The sequence below is a fragment of the Lithobates pipiens genome, unplaced genomic scaffold, assembly GCF_037356315.1.
Source record: "Lithobates pipiens isolate NorthernLeopardFrog02 unplaced genomic scaffold, aLitPip1_a1.2 Scaffold_8, whole genome shotgun sequence".
NCBI classification, from domain to species: Eukaryota; Metazoa; Chordata; class Amphibia; order Anura; family Ranidae; genus Lithobates; species Lithobates pipiens.
In genome coordinates, this window is record NW_027507903.1 from 59,987,291 (window position 1) to 60,008,358 (window position 21,068).

Consider the following 21,068-nt stretch of genomic DNA (forward strand, 5'->3'; position numbering starts at 1 on the left):
CAGAGAGCGGAGTGGGGCCAAGCTGGGCTATGTGTCTGAATAGACGCAAACAGCCCGCCTCAGGATCGAGCATGAATGGGTGCCCCCATGGAGGACCTGAGAAGAAGAGGATCCTGGTACAAAACCATTGTGTTTGCTCGGCACTACTGCTAGTCATAGTATGCCCTGTATATTTTTTCAATGAATACAAGCTGTTCTCTGATTGGACAAGGTGGAGATCTTAACATGATTGCTCCTGCTCCCAAACATTTTACATTCAATTAAAAAAAAATATGTTCTATAAATGTTGACAGTGCCAAACGACGACTATCTGTGTTCGGTGTGTAGTGGGAGTAGCCACTCGCACCAGACCTGGAAGATCACAGCTATCGCTGTAGTAGGCGTAGCACCGACAATTACAATGATTGTAAGCTTCCTCAACGTTCCCTCAGGTATGAGACATGCATATTTACTGTAAGTGATATAACTAAAGGTTATTTGGATTTGCTGTTGTTACCACTACTGTTGAGATATCCGTATATCTATGATCACTAATATATGGACTTGATTGTTTATAAACAAATACTTTTTTTTTTTTTTAGGATGCTATTTTTATACATGGGTTTATAATACAACTCACAGTCACATTGACACTTTTTGTGTCATTTATATATATATATATTTTTGTTGTTTTGGGCACGTATATTGTTCACTTTTGTATATGTTATACTTTAAAACTTCTCTGAATATTATATTAGCACAAGTTTAGCGCTTACACTTCACATTTTGATAAAATGAACAATGTGGACAGTAGCAGCAGGTGGGGGGGGGGGGGGGGGGGCCAATAGTGTGCCATGGTCAGTAGCACTTAGCACTTACCCCATCACCGGTGGCTTCCCCTGCTCGGCGGTGGCAGCCTCCTGTTTTCCTGCTCTCCACGGCGGCTTCCGTTTCCTTCCTCCTCCTTGGCGGCCAATCGGGAGTCTTCTCTTTTCGGCCAATCGGAAAATGGGTCTCACACCTGCTTCTAATTAGCCGGATTGAGGATCAGCGTTTCAACAGTGAATATTAATTTGCTGTTGTAACACGCCTGGGTGGGATCAGAGCACATTCTCTGCGACCAGAGTCCACCCTATTTTGAAGTCTGTTAAAGCCTCTGGTTCTAATCAGGTTCTTCCAAAAAAAAACTGGCCGCTGTAATGAATAGGGGGTGGCCACGGTGGCCGTGGATAGAGTCATGCTATGCATAACTCTGTCCATTGCATATAGGGGGTGGCATGGAGAGAGGGGGCCGCACACGGGTGCCACTGAGTGTGGACATGCAGTAGGAAAAGCAAAAATATTTCTAGTATGTATCACTAAGGGGGAGATATTGATAAGAGATACGAGAGAACGAGTCCAGAGACAGGCAACAAAAATGGTGAAAGGTCTGAGGCTGCATTCACACCTGATCATATTTTTGAGCGTTTGTATTCCTGCTTTTGAGCGTTTGTGTACAGCATTTTTAAAGCGTTTTTTAATCAGCCAATAGAGAAAAATATCATTGTTTGTTGCTATGTTTTTCAGCTTTTTAATCCACTTTTATTTATTATTTATTTATTTATTTTTTTACTTTTTTTTTGTAGGGGGTCAAGGGTTAGGGGTTAAAGATAAGGGTTATGGGTACTTTTTATTATTTATTTATTTATTAAGTTAGGGGTTAGGGTTAGGGGGTTAATATTACAGTTAGGGTTTAGGGTTATAGGGTTAATATTAGGGGTTAAAATTAGGATTAAAAGTTTCAATTAGGGTTTTTTTTAATATATATATATATTTAGAACCTAAAAGTTAAAACCCCAGGAAGTCAGCACAGGGATGGTGGGAACTCTATGGGAATTTATATGCTTACGAATTTCATACGAAATACGAAATTTCGTTAACGAATTTCGAATCCAAATTAACAGAAACATGACTGGTGTTTTGTTCACCAATCAGAGGAAGTCAGCACAGCACAGGGATGGTGGGAACCCCTCATAATGATAAATTCATCATAACGAACTTTCGTTATTTTTACGAAAAGTTAACGAAACTAAATGTTAAAAACCCAGGAAATCAGCACAGGGATGGTGGGAGCCCCTCATAATGATAAATTCATCATAATGAACTTTTGCTATTTTAACGAAAAGTTAACAAAATTAAAGTTTAAAAACCCAGGAAGTCAGCACAGGGATGGTGGGAACCCCTCATAATAGGCACAGCGGGTGAATTTCTATGCTTACGGATTTCATACGAAATACGAAATTTCGTTAACGAATTTCGGATCCAAACTGACAGAAACATGACTGGTGTTTTGTTCACCAATCAGAGGAAGTCAGCACAGCACAGGGATAGTGGGAACACCTCATAATGGGCACAGCGGGTGTACACTCAGACCCGGGAACCCAGCACAGGGATGGTGGGAACCCTTCATAATGGACACACAGCAGGTGTACAGACCTGGGAACTCAGCATAGGGATGGTGGAAACCCTATGGGAATTTCTATGCTTACGAATTTCATACAAAATATGACATTTTGGATCAAAATTACCAGAAACATGACTGGTGTTTTGTTCCCCAATCAGATGAAGTCGGCACAGCGCAGGGATGGTGGGAACCCCTCATAATGATAAATTCATCATAACAAACTTTTGTTATTTTTACGAAAAGTTAACGAAACTAAAGGTTAAAAACCGAGGATGATAAATTCATCATAACGAACTTTAGTTATTTTAACGAAAAGTTTACGAATCTAACGAAAATTCGTATTTTGTACGAATCCGAATTGAATTTCATACACGAATTAAGAAATACGATTTTTTTTTCGTACGGAACGAAACAAAACAAATTTTTGGACGGCGCCCATGTCTATTGCACAGAGCAGTTTAAGTCCCCATTCCTAGCGGTATATACAGTACTAACAGGGCCGTCTTTAATATAGATTGGACCCTGGGCAAAATTTTTCTTGGGCCCCCCCCCCCATGCAATTTCCCTCTCCACCTACTCTGAGACATACAATAAATAGCAGCTTGACTTAAAATGTGTTTTCTGTATCAGATCAGGTAGCAATTGCGATTGGTTTCCAGCAGTTACAGCATTTCATTACTGCTTGCTGACTAGTTGCTAGAGGTTACAGCACACATTAGAGCTCACTGATTAGTTGCTAGAGGTTACAGCACATCGCTTCCTCACAGCAGGGGAGCATGATATACATAGGAATGCCGCCTTTATTTACATATCAATGCCGCCAGCCGCAGCTATTTACTTAGTATTGTCGCCGCTATTTACATACTAATGCCGGTTATTTACATGTAAATACAGGGTCTGCAGGTGAGTCATCTGCACACAACAATAAGCCAGAGCTGGGCAGCATTAGTAGCAGCACTTCACACTGAGATATCGGGACACATCACAGGAATAAAACTTCAAGGGACAAGGGAATTTAAACCTGGATAGTTGGCAAGTATGAGGCAGCTGTTTTGGGCCCCACAACAATGACAGGGCCCAGGGCAGCTGCCTCTTTTGCCCTGCCTTAAAGACGGCCCTGAGTACTAACCTTTTTTTTCTCTCCCCACTTTGTGGAAGCTGATTGGTTTCTATGCGGAGATGGACCAGATTTTGCACTCTCCAGTTTTAGGAAATCAACCCCATTCATTTGTCTTGCATGGATATGAGATGCCAATACTGGACCCTGTGATGTCTCAATTCTGTTTTTGGAATATGATTATTCCGGCCTCACTTCACTGAAACAAAAGTTGAGTCTTGGGCCATGAGAATAATGCACAAGAGTTTATTTCTCAGTGTTTGATTTCTATGCTTGTGAGACTACATACAGCATAAACCAGAATGCACACGGTTACAAATAAAGAAACTAGCTGACTATGAATGTTTTCTTTGCCAATTGTAACAGGAAAACCAAGGTACGGTTATGCATTTTTTTCTTGTAAGACTTGCCAGTTTTATTATTTGGGGATCAAATACATTTTCTACTGTTTAGTACACCTATATTTGTATGCTTTGCCAGTATAAACACCTGCTACAATCACACACATGTTCTTAGTTTGGAGGATGCAATACAAATAGTACATTTGCCTGCACCAATTAGATTGTTTTCCATGTCAATATACTGTATACCAAAAAAAATAAAAAATTAATTCAAAGCAATTCTTTCAAAATTGATTGATTGTCCAATATAATACAAAACTGGCATGGGAACTATTGGTATTTTTCAATTCAACCAGCCTTTTTTTATTAATTTCAGTCAAAAGCCATTGAAATGGTATTGAAAAATTATTAATTATTAGATTTGATTTGATTTGAATATTAGTTACTAGATTTGATAGCAAATGGAGAAAAGATGGGTTCCCACCATGTCCTGTAAAAGGCCGGTAACATGGGGGTTTTAGTGTGCCAAAATATAACTTAAAAAAGAGAACATCAATAAAATAATAATTATATTTACATATTTGAAAAAAGAAAGTAATAAAAACTTTTGTCATTAACTGCAGTACCAACATGAGATTTACAATACAACAAGCATGAGAAAGAACAGATGGATTGACATGTTTCACCCAAAAAGAGCTTCTTCATTATGACAGTACAGGCACACCCCACTTTTAAGTATGCAATGGGGTTTATTTCCTAAAGCTGGTGCACTTTTCAGCTTTAGTAAATTAAACCCATTGTGTACTTAAAGAGGGAGTCCACCTAAAAAAAAAAATATTAAAAGCCAGCAGCTACAAATACTGCAGCTGCTGACTTTTAATAAATGGACACTTACCTGTCCCAGGGTCCAGCGATGTCCACACCCAAAGCTGAGCAATCGTTCGGATCTCGGCTGCTGCCGCCGCCATTCTCATTGAGGGAATCAGCAAATGAAGCGTTGCGGCTTCACTTCCCGGTTCCCTAGTGTGCATGCGCGAGTTGCGCTGCACGTCGTAAGTGGTCCCCGCTATCTCCTGGGACCTGTGTGTTTCCCAGGAGACAGCGGGGGGGGGGGGGGTGCGGGAAGGGGCGTGACTCCCGCAAGTTTATTCCTGGAAGTGGGTGCAGATACCTGTATAATGCAGGTATCTGCACCCCCCCTCCCCGGAAAGGTGCCAATTGTGGCACCGGAGGGGGAGGAATCAAATGAGCAGAAGTTCCACTTTTCGGTGGAATGCCGCTTTAAGAATGGGTTGTGCCTGTATAGCTGACAAGTAACAAAGTACATATATTAATGCATATAAACATTATATGAATCATTTCTATATACTGTACAGAAATTAGTGAAAACATGAAATGGAAAATACATTACATATCAAAAAATAGCTGTAGGAAGATTCGTATTATAGGGGAGAGGAAAGAGGTGGGAGAGGAGAAAAAAAAAAGAGAGAGCCATAAAAAGAACACAAGATTTGATAACAAAACAATTATTTAACCCCTTAGAGCCAGCGCAAAGCCGGCCTTTTAAAGAGGTTTCAAATTCTGGGAGGCGGGGCTTATTGTCATGTAACCGCCATGATTGCTTGCCTTGGCGGTCACATTATTGGAAAGCTACCTAATGCAGGGGGCGCAGGGCGCTCGCTCTCGGCACGGCTCTATCGGCTGCCCTGTGCCGAGGCCCAGCCACCAAGAGACCGCATGCGCTTGGCATGAAGATGTTAATAGAATTGGAGTGATGTGCATTTGCCCAGCATTACAGCATAATCAAGGTTAGATGAACTCATAGTCAATAACGGACTATGGATAAAATTCCCCTTATGTTGATGTCATGCTGTTAGCTTTGCCAAGTGGCGTTGGCCCAAGAATTATGTAGGCACCTTCAAATTGGAGGTCAATCAGCCACAGGTCAAGGAACCTCTAGAAACCTCTGGAGGAACCCTAGGATTCACCCTCGATGAGAATGGCTGGTCAAGACATATTAAAAGGCATTTTAAAAGTGAACCTAATTTTATGGCGGCTTTACTGGTTTATAACATTTATTATTTATTTTAAAGTTTGGTAAATGCAAAGTTATCATTCATTCGAAAAGATAGATACTGTAACTAATAATACTCCAAAGAGCTTTAGGTCGCAGTATACAATAGCAAGTCTTTTACGGCGGATCTCCTTTTCTGACACACATTTTTTAAACATATTTTAGGTCTTATGTATGTTTGCTCCCCAATTATTTGCAGACACATGTTAATGAAAGGACAATTTTGCCATTATTTTGTGCTTGCACAATTAATACAACCATTCAAATGCCTTAAATTTTCTAGGCTGGTAACTTTTTCCAGCTGTTTCGTACATCTCGGGCCGCAAGAAAATGTGACTTGTTATTGTTCATCGGAATACAGAATGTGCAAAAGATTATCATCAGAAATACTCAAATGATCAAATAATGAAACAATGATCACTGAAAGACTTGGCCATTAAAGATGAGCGCATCTTGTTTAACTAATGTGTAACTAATTACGTGCAGGACTTTTTTTTAAAGCTGATTGTTCTGTACTGATTGCTGAACTGATGCAGCATAGCGCAGCGCTGCATGTCAGAGCTTGTGGCTGATATCAAGGGCTCATTTACACTTGCTGCGACTCACATTAAAGCGCCTTCAAAATGCCTTTTTCATGTGCGTTGGATGCTTTGGTTATGCTTCTGTGATGCATTGATGTTGCTTCCGTGATACTTTTTTGAAGCGTTAATGAAGCCCCGTGTGTGCTGATTTTGTTTGAAAGGGGCCCAGTAGAGCCCCCAGTTCATTAGTACCCCTGTTCAGCAGATCATTAGTACCCCTGTTCAGCAGATCATTAGTACCCCTGTTCAGTAGATCATTAGTACCCCTGTTCAGCAGATCATTAGTACCCCTGTTCAGTAGATCATTAGTACCCCTGTTCAGCAGATCATTAGTACCCCTGTTCAGCAGATCATTAGTACCCCTGTTCAGCAGATCATTAATACCCCTGTTCAGCAGATTCCCAGCTCATTGGTGCCCTCATTCAGCAGATTCCCAGCTTATTAGTACTCTTGTTCAGTAGTACCCCCAGCTCTGCTGATCTCCCACTCAGTCGTAACTCCCAGCTCTGCTGATCCCCCACTCAATAGTAACTCCCAGCTCTGCTGATCCCCCACTCAATAGTAACTCCCAGCTCTGCTGATCCCCCACTCAGTAGTAACTCTTCAGCTCTGCAATTCCCCACTCAATAGTAACTCCCAGCTCTGCTGATCCCCCACTCAATAGTAACTCCCAGCTCTGCTGATCCCCCACTCAATAGTAACTCCCAGCTCTGCTGATCCCCCACTCAATAGTAACTCCCAGCTCTGCTGATCCTCCACTCAATAGTAACTCCCAGCTCTGCTGATCCCCCACTCAATAGTAACTCCCAGCTCTGCTGATCCCTTACTCAATAGTAACTCCCAGCTCTGCTGATCCCCCACTCAATAGTAACTCCCAGCTCTGCTGATCCCTCACTCAATAGTAACTCCCAGCTCTGCTGATCCCTTACTCAATAGTAACTCCAAGCTCTGCTGATCCCCCACTCAATAGTAACTCCCAGCTCTGCTGATCCCCCACTCAATAGTAACTCCCAGCTCTGCTGATCCCTTACTCAATAGTAACTCCCAGCTCTGCTGATCCCCCACTCAATAGTAACTCCCAGCTCTGCTGATCCCCCACTCAGTAGTAACTCTTCAGCTCTGCTGATCCCCCACTCAGTAGTAACTCTTCAGCTCTGCTGATCCCCCACTCAGTAGTAACGCTTCAGCTCTGCTGATCCCCCGCTCAGTAGTAAGTCTTCAGCTCTGCTGATCCCCCGCTCAGTAGTAACTCCCAGCTCTGCTGATCCCCCACTCAGTAGTTACTCTTCAGCTCTGCTGATCCTCTGGTTTGCTGATCCTCCTCTCTCTCTGATCCCTGCTCACCTCCCGCTATATTGCTCCCACACTTTACACCATGTGTGACATTTCTAGTTTTTCTTGCTCCGAACCCCCAGCTATACTAATGCTACACCGCTCAGTCCTCTTTCTCTGGCTCTCCGCTTACATTCCGCTATAGCATTCCCATGTTGCAAACCACGTGTGCGTCTGCTAGTTGCTCCACTCCAGGCTGGACCCTGCTCACTTTTCTGCTTCTCCACACTGTACACCAGATATGAGGTCTGCACCAGACTCTCCCAGAATATACACATGAACCGGAAGTGACTGCTAATGATTTCTTTCTGGTTTGCTTGTTGGTTTACCAGTGCATCCTGGGATCTCTCATACTTGCAATACCTGCAAAACAAAGCTGAAAAAAAGCCTCTTAAAAGCGGCAGGTGCTGTAAGCGAGCATTGTCATAGACTTCTAAGGAGGCTTTGAAGCCGCTTTGAAGCTCCGAAAAAGCGATATGGGGTATCATATTTTTAAGCAAAGCGAGCACAACATGTATACAGGACTGTAAGCTTATCATTTTATTTAGTGATGGGGCTTTGATTGGCATTCAGATTACTTTAAAAAAGTGTGTCCAAAGCCACATTTTGAAGCAAGTGTAACGAGCCTTAGGGCTTGTTCTGTTTTTTTCTTAGTTTTACAAATAAACATTTAGTACATATTGCATCAATGAGGCCGGATTTCTAGAGCAAAATACATTTTTAAGAGAAAGCACAGCAGATGTATTTTCTTTTGGACGTTGTGGGATTGATTTACTAAAGACAATATAGATTGTTCGTTTAGAAAATGTAAATTTCACTTTGCAAGGGAAGTTTCCCTTAGGTTAGGGAATGAGCTGAAGCTCTGATGACTTCTATTTTGCAACCTTGTGCAAAATACAGGTTTTTTTATATGTTTCTTTGCATTTGATTAGATATTTGTCGAGTGAAATTTCATCACATTCATGAAGATAAATGAGAATTCCCTTGCAAAGTGAAAATTCAGTTTGAAAAGTAAACATGCTCTACCCCCCTAATAAATCAACACCCATATTTCTGAATTAAACTTTGACAAGAACTACACTATAGGGTTGATTTACTAAAGGCTAATAGGCTGTTCACTTTGCAAGGGCAGCTGCACTTTGTATGGAAATTTCCCCCAGAACTTAGTGACTGTGTTGAAATTTCATTTTGTAAAAAATACCCAATACCCTTCAAGGAAGCTAAAAAAAAAAAAACAACAGCATTTTTCACTTGTACATGATTGGATGGTGGAAGTCAGCAGAGCATCACCTCATTCACTAAGCTCTGAGAAAGTTGCATTGCAAAGCGAACAGTCTATTTTCCTTTAGTAAATCAGCTCCAATGTATTCAAGCAAGTTGTAAATATTAGCTTGAGCTATTGAACCCTGTAAACAGGCTTCCTATAACAAAGCAGGTAAGAATCAACAGCTAAAAATAAACAAATACACCTCCACTTGCTGGATGAATATAAAAAATGAGTATGTAATACTTCATATTTACCTGACTAAACAAATATCTATATTTTTTGAGTCCTAAAAGATTAATTAATAAAGAAAATATATGCAAAACCAGTATACATTCCCTTAAAGTGGTTGTAAACCCTGTTACACCACTTGTACCTATGGGTAAGCCTATAATAAGGCTTACCTGTAGGTACTGTAAATATCTCCTATACCTGCACGGTTTGGGAAATATTTACCATATACATTTTCCTCAACATCATCGGCACATGTGCACTGAAGAAAGGGCTTGATTGTGCCATTTCTAAAGGGCCTGTGCCGTGACCGGCAGCTCAAGAGTGATACAGTTTAGGAGATATTTACAGTACCTACAGGTAAGCCTTATAACGTCATTGCAGCTCTGGCCAATCACAGCGCCAGAGCCCGTGAACCCGGAAATAACTCCGGGAGACATGTCACCGGTCACATCAGTGTACGAGGACCGATGCAATAGCTTCGATCTAAGGTAAGTATTTCATAATGTGCTAGCAAGCGATGCATACTAGCTTATTATGCCTTTGTCTTGCAGTTTTTTTTTTTTTATGGGTTTACAACCACTTTAAATGTTGGAAAGTTGTTTCAATTCATAGTAATGTGAACTGCCAGAAATCCAGTATTCTCCCAATTACCAGTCTAAGCTGACAACACAGTGCCTCTACCACACTAAAATTTCAAGCAACGTTTTCAGCCCTGCTTAGCTATCTGCTGCTGCACTGTAGAACATCTCCCCTCCTCTCCTCATCACCATAACATAAAAGGGGGTGTTAGGAGTTTACTGGATTTCTAGAAGGACCAATGGGTATTTTTCTGTACTTGCAGTATTTTTAAAGTGACACGGAAGGAAAAGCATAAAAGGAATGTTGCTTAATATTTTTTTTTTATTATTTTGCTGAGACATTTTAAATAAGAAATGTGGGAAACAAAAAATAAATAAAAAAAATAAACATATAGATATATACCCATCTATTTGGCTGCAGCATGGATCTGATACTGCAGCTGTTCCGCACCGTCTCTAAACCCAAGAACTGAGCGATTACAAGACCACTGATCTCTCGGTCCGGTCTGTAAGGCCTCATGCACACTGGACGTTTTTGGACATTTTTACAGCAGCTGTTTTTAGCAGTGTACGTTTTTTTTCTACAGTCATTAAACTCTCCATCTTGTTATCCTATGTGTCCGTGCACACATAGGCTGTTATCAGAAGTTTTGGGCAGTGACATTTGAGCAGTCAAAAAAAAACAAAAAACGAGTTGGTTCTAAGAGATGTTTTTCAGCTGTAAAAATGCTCTAATGCTGATAAATGTAAACGTCGATAAATGTTCAAAAAAAATGTTTTCTTAAAAAATGCGGAAAAACGCCAATAAACGCTAAAAAACTTTGTAAAAACCGGAAAAAAGTTGAAAAACTCACTGCAAAGCTACTGCCATTCTTATAACGTTATTTTAACTTCCAGTGTGCATGAGGCCTTAATGTCAGTCACCGCTCTCTGCTCTGCCCCTCCAGCGCTCAGGCATCTGCCGGGATCCCAACATCATTGTCAGGATCCTTCCAGAGCTTAGATTGGCTATGTGATGTCAGCTGACAGCAGGCTTAATTCCGTTGTCGGCTGATTCTGGGTCACCGGAGTGCAGAGATAAGTGCACCCGTGATCCACAAGAGAGGTATAGCAAAAAAAAAAAAAGCTTTGGCCATACTTCTATTTAAATTTGACCATAAAACATTAAAAACGCTTATGGAACAGAGAGCAGATTAAATATAAATGATGTTACATTCTATTGGTGTACATTTACTCACAGCCAGTGTACTTATTAGTGCATTAGTGTGCCCTGATTTGCCTTGTAATCCAGGTGACACTTGCTCACCAACCATCCCTGGCCACCCGTTCTTTGATAGATCTGTGGAAAAGCCTGATCTTGTCTTTTACAGTTGAAAAAGCCTTGATCCTAAATCAATAGAGCAGATAAATAGCATTAAAACTGAATACGCAAAATAAGTATTTTCAAAGTATTTCATTATTTTAGCAATATATTTGTTGTACACATTGACAACTTGTGGTAATGTTTGTACGTTTGCATGTGATTTTTGTGTTTTTTTACTTGAGATTATCCAGGTGTTTTCACTATATTTTTATATATTTACTTGCAAAAATGTATTCATAGGGAACTATTCTTTAGTTGGGTTTTAACAAAGTTATTTTTAATTAAACCCCCTTACTATTTTGACATTAGCTACATCACTAAGGCTGTTTACTGAGCAGGGCTGTGCTAGCCCCATGACTGGTTTTGAGGTTCATACACACTACTATAAGAAAATTGGGCAAACTTTTTCTTCAGAGGAACTCTCTTACGATTTTCGTATAGTGTGTACACGACTTTCGACAGCCGATTCTGGCTTTAGGTATGAAAATTCCCGAAGGTACAAACTCCAAAAATGTTTTCGTTACGGGAACAGAATGAACGATTTTCGTTTAGTGTGTATCGTTTTCTTATGATTTTTGTACAAGAAAAATCAGAAAAGAAAGACTGCGCATGATCAGAAACAATAAACAACAACAACAAAAAAAAGCAAAACAACAAGGAAAATTGGATGATTATTCCCTGGTTTTCATATAGTGTGTATCCCACTTTAGGCCAGAAAGCATCATTTAGCTGGCAAGGGAGCGTGAACCTTGTTCAGGGGCAGTGGCAGCCTCTCATGCAGGGCGAAGGGGTGCCGCCCCCTAATCCATTTGCCTGGCCAGTAATCTACATGCAGAGCAAAAGACACATGGATTCCAATGTTTTTTTTTTTTTCAAAGCACATGATTAGAGCACTGCGTTCAGAGCCCACCCAGTTGTGTGACATTAGCGAATTAATATTCGCATATATATTCATTAATGTCCTCCTGTTTCTCCTCTCGGGCAGTCAGGATACGGGTCATGAGATCCGATTGTCCTAAGACCCAATTGGCCACGAGTCCTAAGTCCTGATTGGCCCTGGAGGAGAAGCAACCGCTGGGACTAGGGAGGAGACGTGGGGGGGGAGGAGCTGTCGAAGCCGTGACCTGGATGGGGTAAGTACAGGGCTGGCAGAGGGCTTGACAGGTGAGAGATGTGGCGATCGAGTGATGTGGAGGAAATGGTGATCAATCGAGTGCACGAGCACCAGGGGGGGGGGGCGGGGGGTGGTTGGTTGGCTAGCTAGCTGGGGGGGGGGGGTAGCCTGGTTGGCTGGCTGGGGAGGCTGTGGGCTGCCACTGCTCAGGGGTGCTGGCAGCATGAGATGTTTAAATCCAGCCCTATAACTCATGGTTGGGTTTCTTCAGTCATGACTGTGATAACCAAAGATGTTCTTATCAATATATCATAAAGATGATTATCATTAGAACCTGTTTAAGAATGACTGTTTTGAAAAATATACAGAATTTTAATAACTCTGTAGGGTTGTGACTGTGAATGATAGTATGCAGAATATGACTTTTTTTTTTTTAGCTATTTAGCCTTTATTAGTGGGGATGCTTTAGCAGTCCCACTATTGTTATTCTTTTTTTTTTAATTTATTAATCTTTTTATTATTATTATTCAGTTCATTTTTTGCCTCTGCGTAACTTCTGCATAATTTCAGCTATTAAAGCCATTCCACTTTTAAAAATGTTCAGCTCTTTCAGCTGATGATGGGACTTCTTCAACTTTTTTTCTACTATTTATACTTTTTAAAATATTAAGCTTTTTAACACTTTTTTTAACATTGAAGTCAATGAGAGCATGCTTAAAATTCTTAAAATCTTCTTCTGCTACCAAAAGCTTCAGCTCCTTCATACTTTCACCTACAGACACCAAACAAACTTTAAAATGTTCACAAAATATTCAGCTATCTGGTTATATCTTTTCAGTTTGATATCTTTTACAGTTTTTGTGAAAAAACTGTTTAAGTTTAGTAATCATTTCAGAAAATGTCATAAAATTTAGGGCATCCAGGCTTTTGTTGTCTGTTTTGTTTCCATGGTTACCAAAGCTTCTTATACACAGTGATGGGTGGTGGGGGAGAGCACAGACACACCATGTACTGATTTATAATAGAGGAATATGATGGGGCAGTTCTGATGCTATTCAGCATTCCCACGCATTTTCTCCAGGAAATGCATATTCTAGTTTCTATTATTCTCCCCAACCATGTGTAGGCCAAGCTGTCCAGCAAAAGTGAAATTTTTGGGGAAAACCTACAAGGCCTCTTGCACATTTGTGCCCAAGGCCGTTCAATATAAATTTCTGCTCCCCCCAGACCAACCAGACACCCCGGTGGTGCATACAGCCTCCCATAGATATATTTGCCACGCAGAAGCCGAGGGGAGAGGAGGGAGGCGAACAGCACTGCAGGGGGAGCAACATGGGGGGGAGGCCTGGGCAAAAGCACAGAGTGATTAGGGTGTGCCCATGCACACCCCTGCATCTGCCTATGGAGTAGAACAAGTTTACATTACAAAGGAATTTTCACTTAGCTTATGAAATGTGCTAAATATGTACTCTACAAACAATATCCAATTGTGTACAAAGAAAGTTTTAAAAAGTGTATTTTTGCTTGCATGTGACTGGATGATTGTCAACACAGTTTACCTCATTTACTAAGCTAAAAGATAATTCTCTTGCAAAGTGAATTGTACAGCTGCGCGGGTGTCGGTGCATGCCCTCGAATGCAGATAGTGTTAGTTCGGGGACCTTCACCAGCAAGGATGTCAGATTGGGAGCAGCAGCTATGTACCAACTGAATTGAATGGGCCTGCTTGCCACGCTTTAGTACTCCTGTGTAGATGAAGCCTAAGTCAGTAAAGTTGATTAATCTGGGGTGCAAGCAGTGCCAAAGGAGCAATTGCCCCAGACCCGCTCTACACCAAAATATAATACTAAAAAAAGTGTTTCTATCATTAAAATTTCACTTAGGAAGTAATATTTAGCCTGCATTATTCTGTAAAGGTTTTTTCTCTAGTATATTGTTTCAGGTTAAACCAATTGTATTGTTATCCATAGAGTGGCATAGCTATCTATGTATAGCGGCATAGCTATGTAGGTAAAAATGTACCCGCAAATTTGCTGGCATGTACTGTATTTACATGTATCTTCTTCATCTATAGAACTTCTATGTACTATATGTATAACTTGTCAGTTCCAGTCACATGCAATAAAGAAACTTCGATCGATATATTTAGTGATGTGATTTGTATATACTGTGTATGAAGGACCCACAGAACAGGAAGTGCCCGGGTCCCAATCTGGCCCTAGGTACATGCAGATGACTTCTCACTGACAGACTGCACTGGTAGGACACTCAGGTACCAGAAACCATATCTCCTTGTCAGCCAGTGAAGCTGATTTTTGCAAGGTACATGGATCAACCTCCTCACAGACAGTGTACACAGATACCAGAACCCACATAGCTCAGTCAGTGAAGCTGTGTAATGTGGGGTACATGTTTGCCAGTCAGTGAAGCTGATTTTTGTGGGATATGTGGGTCTACCTCTTCACTGACAGAATACAGTCACCAGCACCCATGGCAGCCAGTGAAGCTGATTAATGTGAGGAATGCCTCCTCACTGACTGCACACAGGTGCCAGAATCCATTCCTGTGTATGAGCGACCCACTGAACAGGAAGTGCCCTAAGCCCTCCTTGGTCTAAATCAGATCACTGACAGGCTGGCATCATAGGCCGTGCCTATCAGTGAGTGAAGCGGATGGGATACAGATCACTGACAGGCTGGCACCATAGGCTGTGTCTATCAGTGAGTGAAGCGGATTGGATACAGATCACTGACAGGCTGGCACCATAGGCCGTGTCTATCAGTGAGTGAAGCAGATGGGATACAGATCACTGACAGGCTGGCACCATAGGCCGTGTCTATCAGTGAGTGAAGCGGATTCTATACAGATCACTGACAGGCTGGCACCATAGGCCGTGTCTATCAGTGAGTGAAGCGGATGGTATACAGATCACTGAGAGGCCGGTTTATCAGTGAGTGAAGCGGATTGGATACAGATCACTGACAGGCTGGCACCATTGGCCGTGTCTATGAGTGAGTGAAGCGGATGGTATACAGATCACTGACAGGCTGGCACCATAGGCCGTGTCCATCAGTGAGTAAAGCGGATTCTATACAGATCACCAGGGCTGGATTAATGTAGGGGCTATTGGAGCTGCAGCTCCAGGCCCCTACCTTAATATAGGCCCAGCAGGGACGGACTGACCGTTTGACTACTGCACTGCATGAGACATTCCTCGTACCTCCTGCAGCAGGGGGAATCTGAAAGTTGGGGGTGATTGGTGCGGCGGGCAATCACAAGCACCATCACCATGACAGCCTCCCTCTATGGCTCTCCATGAAGCAGCTGAAAGCCACTCCACCTCCTCTAGAGGGAGATCAGTGCCTGTAATTGCGCTTTCCCCCATACTGATCACCCCAGACTGTCCATTAGATTCCCCCTGCTCTGGGCCCCCCATGTGTATGCAGTACTGACACCTTCCACTGCTCCATTATCCCGAAAAAGTATTAAAAGTAAAAAAAAAAGTAAAAAAAACATTTAAAAAATAAAAAAACTCCAACAAATAATAATAAATGAAGAAAATAATTCAAAAATGTAATAAATAATTAAAAAAATGAAGAGCTCATTCACATGGGTTCTCTTGCGCATTTTTTAATTTTATTTATTTTCATTAAAAGGCCCATCAAAATCTTCAGCACCAGGCCCATGATGCTCTTAATCTGGCCCTGCAGATCACTGACAGGCTGGCACCATAGGCCGTGTCTATCAGTGAGTGAAGCGGATTCTATACAGATCACTGACAGGCTGGCACCATAGGCCGTGTTTATCAGTGAGTGAAGCAGATTCTATACAGATCACTGACAGGCTGGCACCATAGGCCGTGTCTATGAGTGAGTGAAGCGGATGGTATACAGATCACTGACAGGCTGGCATCATAGGCCGTGTCCATCAGTGAGTGAAGCGGATTCTATACAGATCACTGACAGGCTGGCACCATAGGCCGTGTCTATCAGTGAGTGAAGCGGATTCTATACAGATCACTGACAGGCTGGCACCATAGGTCGTGTCTATCAGTGAGTGAAGCGGGTGGTATACAGATCACTGAGAGGCTGGCACCATAGGCTGTGTTTATCAGTGAGTGAAGCGGATTCTATACAGATCACTGACAGGCTGGCACCATAGGCCGTGTCTATCAGTGAGTGAAGCGGGTGGTATACAGATCACTGAGAGGCTGGCACCATAGGCTGTGTTTATCAGTGAGTGAAGCGGATTCTATACAGATCACTGACAGGCTGGCACCATAGGCCGTGTCTATCAGTGAGTGAAGCGGATTCTATACAGATCACTGACAGGCTGGCACCATAGGCCGTGTCTATCAGTGAGTGAAGCGGATTCTATACAGATCACTGACAAGCTGGCACCATAGGCCGTGTCTATCAGTGAGTGAAGCGGATTCTATACAGATCACTGACAAGCTGGCACCATAGGCCGTGTCTATCAGTGAGTGAAGCGGATGGTATACAGATCACTGACAGGCTGGCACCATAGGCCGTGTCTATCAGTGAGTGAAGCGGATTCTATACAGATCACTGACAGGCTGGCACCATAGGCCGTGTCTATCAGTGAGTGAAGCGGATTCTATACAGATCACTGACAAGCTGGCACCATAGGCCGTGTCTATCAGTGAGTGAAGCGGATGGTATACAGATCACTGAGAGGCTGGCACCATAGGCAGTGTTTATCAGTGAGTGAAGCGGATTGGATACAGATCACTGACAGGCTGGCAGCGCACACAGGTACCACAAGCCATTCAAACTCCCCTCCGTGCCCGAGCCCCTCCTACCCCGGCTTTGCGCGCCGATTATTGGTCTCCGCTCATCTCATTTGCATTAACGTCATTGAAGGCCGGAGGTCACCCGCCCGCGGAGCTGTCATTGGCTGTGGCCGGGTGACAGCGGCGGTGAGGAGTAGTACGGGAGGGGGCAGGAGGAGGAGGGCAGGCCGGTAGGCAGAGGGGAGAGAGCGGTGCCAGGCTTACACTTCACACTGCAGAGCCGTCCATGGAAGAGCCGCCCGCTGACAGCGCCAATCATTAGCACCGGTCCCCGGGGAATGTGTGCCCGGTGAGGGGGCGGTGGATGTCAATAAGCCCCCTCCCCCCATCCCCCCTCTCCTCCGCTGGAAGATGATGAGGAGGAGTCCCAGCTAAACACCGGGCCACCGATGAGCCCCATCACCGGGGAAGGGCGTGGAGAGGAGCCGTGCCGTCCGATCACCCGCTCAGCCCCGGAGATCATGTTGCCATGCTGATGCTGAAGATGGAGCGGGGGGGATGTGAGCTGGGATCCTGATGAGGAGCGCTCTCCTCCGATCTCCTCTCCTCCGATCTCCGGGACATGCGGCACGGCAGAGGCGGCTCCCCGCAGGCTGCACCGTACCGAGGACTGAGCGGCTGAGACCAGCGATCACTGCACCGGGACCGTCACCATCACCGGGCTGAGGAGGTCCCAGCATGGGCTGTGCTCCGAGCATCCACATCTCCGACAGCAGGGTGGTCTACCACAGCGGCAAAGAGTCCGACGAGTCCCCCCACCAAACCAACACTCTGTCCCAGCAACACAACCACTCCGTACCCCCCGGATTATTCATCAAATCCTCCCACACCTCCACTTATAAGGTGAGGACTGATCCCTACCACCGGGGCAAGAGGAGGGGTACCACCAGGGCAGGAGGAGGGCTAATCCCTACCACCGGGGCAGGAGGAGGGGGCACACGGCATGGAGGGGGCACACCGCAACACTGTCAAAGTAACCACAGGAGATGGATCACCCCCCCCCCCCAACATAACCACAGGAGATTACCACCCCCCATCACCGACACCCCCAACATAACCACAGGAGATTACCTCCCCCCATCACCGACACCACCAACATAACCACAGGAGATGGGACCCCCCATCACCAACACCCCCAACATAACCACAGGAGATTACCACCCCCATCACCGACACCCCCAATATAACCACAGGAGATTACCACCCCCCATCACCGACACCCCCAACATAACCACAGGAGATGGGACCCACCATCACCGACACCCCTCCATCACCGACACCCCCCAACATAACCACAGGAGATGGCCAACCCCCCATGACCAACACCCCCAACATAACCACAGGAGATGGACCACCCCCCATCACCAACACCCCCAACATAACCACAGGAGATTACCACCCCCCCATCACCGACACCCCCCCAACATAAGCACAGGAGATGGGACACCCCCCATCTGCAGACAACAAGGGGGGCAGCATTGGCCTTTTATATGCTGCAAAGGGGTGATAGGCTGTCAGGCAATTGTATTTGTTCAAAGTAGATCTTCCATAATCCAAGGCTTCTAATTCCCATTCCCCCTTGACAGTCGGTGGTACACAAGGTAAGGAAGCAGCAGGATGGTACATCTACCATTCAACCCCGCCACCACCGCTGCCAGGACAAGGGTGCTCGGGGGGAGGGGTGGTGTAGGCCTTTATATGCTGCAATGGGGTAAACCCATGCTAAAGTAGATCTTCCGTAATCCAAAGCTTCTAATTCCCATTCCCAGTTGACAGGTGGTGGTACACAAGGTAAGGAAACAGCAGGATGGAACATCTACCATTCAACCCCACCACCGGAACAGTGTAGGCCTTTTATATGCTGCAAAGGGGTAGTAAACCCTTGGTAAAGTAGATCATCTGTAATCCAAGTCATCTTATTCCCATTTGCCATCAATCAGAATGCCTTCGTAGCGGCATTTAACTAGGCATCACAAATGTCAGTTGCAGGCCATTCAGGGTAACTCTTCCTTATAAGTCAGCCAGTCAATTATTCAAACCATTTCAGTTCCTCTAACAGGAAGGAGAACAGGCAGGGATACACAACGGTAGGTAACAGCAGGATGGTACAGCCAACGTAGAACCCCACCGCCGGCACAAGGAGACCTGGATGGTAGTGTAGGCCTTTGGGCTTCCGCAAAGGGTCAATGGGCTGTCAAAGGAAAGTGTTTTTTTGTAAAGTAGAGCAGTGGTTCTCAACTCTGTCCTTAAGTACCCCCAACAGGCCATGTTTTCAGGTCTTCCTTTATCTTGCCCAGGTGCTTTAAATCACAGTCAATGGCTTGGAAGTTGGACAGCTATTTTATTTAAGAGAAATTCCCAAAACATGGCCTGTTGGGGGTACTTGAGGACATGGTTGAGAACCACTGAAGTAGATCGGCTGTAATTCAAGTCTTCTAATTCCCATTCCCCTTTGATAGGGATTCAGAGGTACACAGGGCAGGGAAACAGCAGGAGATGGGACATTAACTATTCAACCCCACCACTGCCACCGGAACATGGGGGCCTGGGGGGGGGGGTAATAGGCTTTCACACGATAGTATTCATGCAGGGATGGTGTATCCACTGTAGAACCCTACCTCCGCCACGAGGGGTCTGGGTGACAGCATATTACTTTGGGCTTCTGCAAAGGGTTAAAAGGCTGTCAAGGGACATGCTTTGGTAAAGTAGATCATCCATAATCAAAGTCATCCAATTCTCATTTCCTCTCAATCAGAGTTCTTTCCAAGGGGTCATTTAGCCGGGTATCACACATGTCATGTTCAGGAGACCAGCAGAGATATACAATTTAAGGTAACGGCAGGGTGGTACATCCACCATCCAATCCCACCGCCGTCACAAGGGCGACTGGGGGGCAGCATAGGCCCTTTGCCTTCTAGAAAGGGTTAAATAGGCTGTCAAGTGGCAGATTGTCACTTGTACAAGTGATCATCAAGATACAGCCTTTGGTAAAATAGATCATTCATAATCTATGTCATCTAATTCTCCTTTCCCCCTGATTAGAATGCTTCCTTAGGGGCCATTTAACTGGGCAATACGAATGTCAGTTGCAGGCTATTCGGGATACCTACTCTTTATATGTCAGCCAGGCAATTCATCTCACCATTTCTGCTCCTCTAAGACATACAGGAGGGAGAGCAGGCAGATTATGGAGGCAGAGATTTAACAGCAGGATATTACATCCACCATTGAATCCCACCGCCGGCACAAGGGGCCTAGATTGCAGCATAGGCCCTTGGACGTCTGTAAAGGGTTAACAGGCTGTCAAGTGATCGCCAAAGTAGATGATCCATAATCCAGGTCCTTTCAGTCTCACTTCCCCCTGATCATAGTTCCCAATGGACCATTTAACTGGGCGTCACAAATGTCAATTTCAGGCCACTTGTGCCATTCAGGGTTTGTGCATTCTTATTTGTCAGCCAGGCAATTAATCTCACCATTTCTGCTAATGGGGGTTAATACCTCTAAGAAGGACAGGAGGGGACGAGGCCAGGGTCACGGAGGAAGGGATACACAGCAGCAGATCCAGTGGGAAAGTAACAGCAGGACATTAGATCCACCACTGAGCCCCACCACCAGCGTAGGGGGTCTGGGTGGCAGCATGGGGCTTTGGGCTAATGGAAAGGGTTAATACGCTGTCAAAGGACAGGCTTTCACAAATGATTGCCAGAGCAGATCATCCATAATCCAAGTCATTTAATTCCCATTTCCCCCTTGATCAGAGTCCTTCCCAAGGGGCCATTTAACTGGGCATCACAAATGTCAGTTTCGGGCCACTTCCCCGCTTCCTTATTTG

The 21,068-nt window shown here is 44.1% G+C and overlaps 1 protein-coding gene across 4 annotated transcripts in view; it reads left to right on the top strand.

The window, feature by feature from the left end:
• PDE8A (phosphodiesterase 8A) overlaps positions 1 to 21,068 on the top strand; it is a 448,334-nt gene that overhangs the window by 129,925 nt on the left and 297,341 nt on the right. Inside the window, exon 1 of one of the 4 annotated variants that reach the window (XM_077471008.1) lies at positions 17,360 to 18,076. The exons of 2 other annotated variants lie outside the window; for them this stretch is intronic. In XM_077471008.1, the coding sequence (XP_077327134.1) occupies positions 17,912 to 18,076 (165 nt within the window). In that variant the 5' untranslated portion in view covers positions 17,360 to 17,911. Of the gene's footprint in view, positions 1 to 17,359; positions 18,077 to 21,068 lie in introns of those variants that run through there. One more of the 4 variants, XM_077471010.1, reaches the window with a different exon arrangement.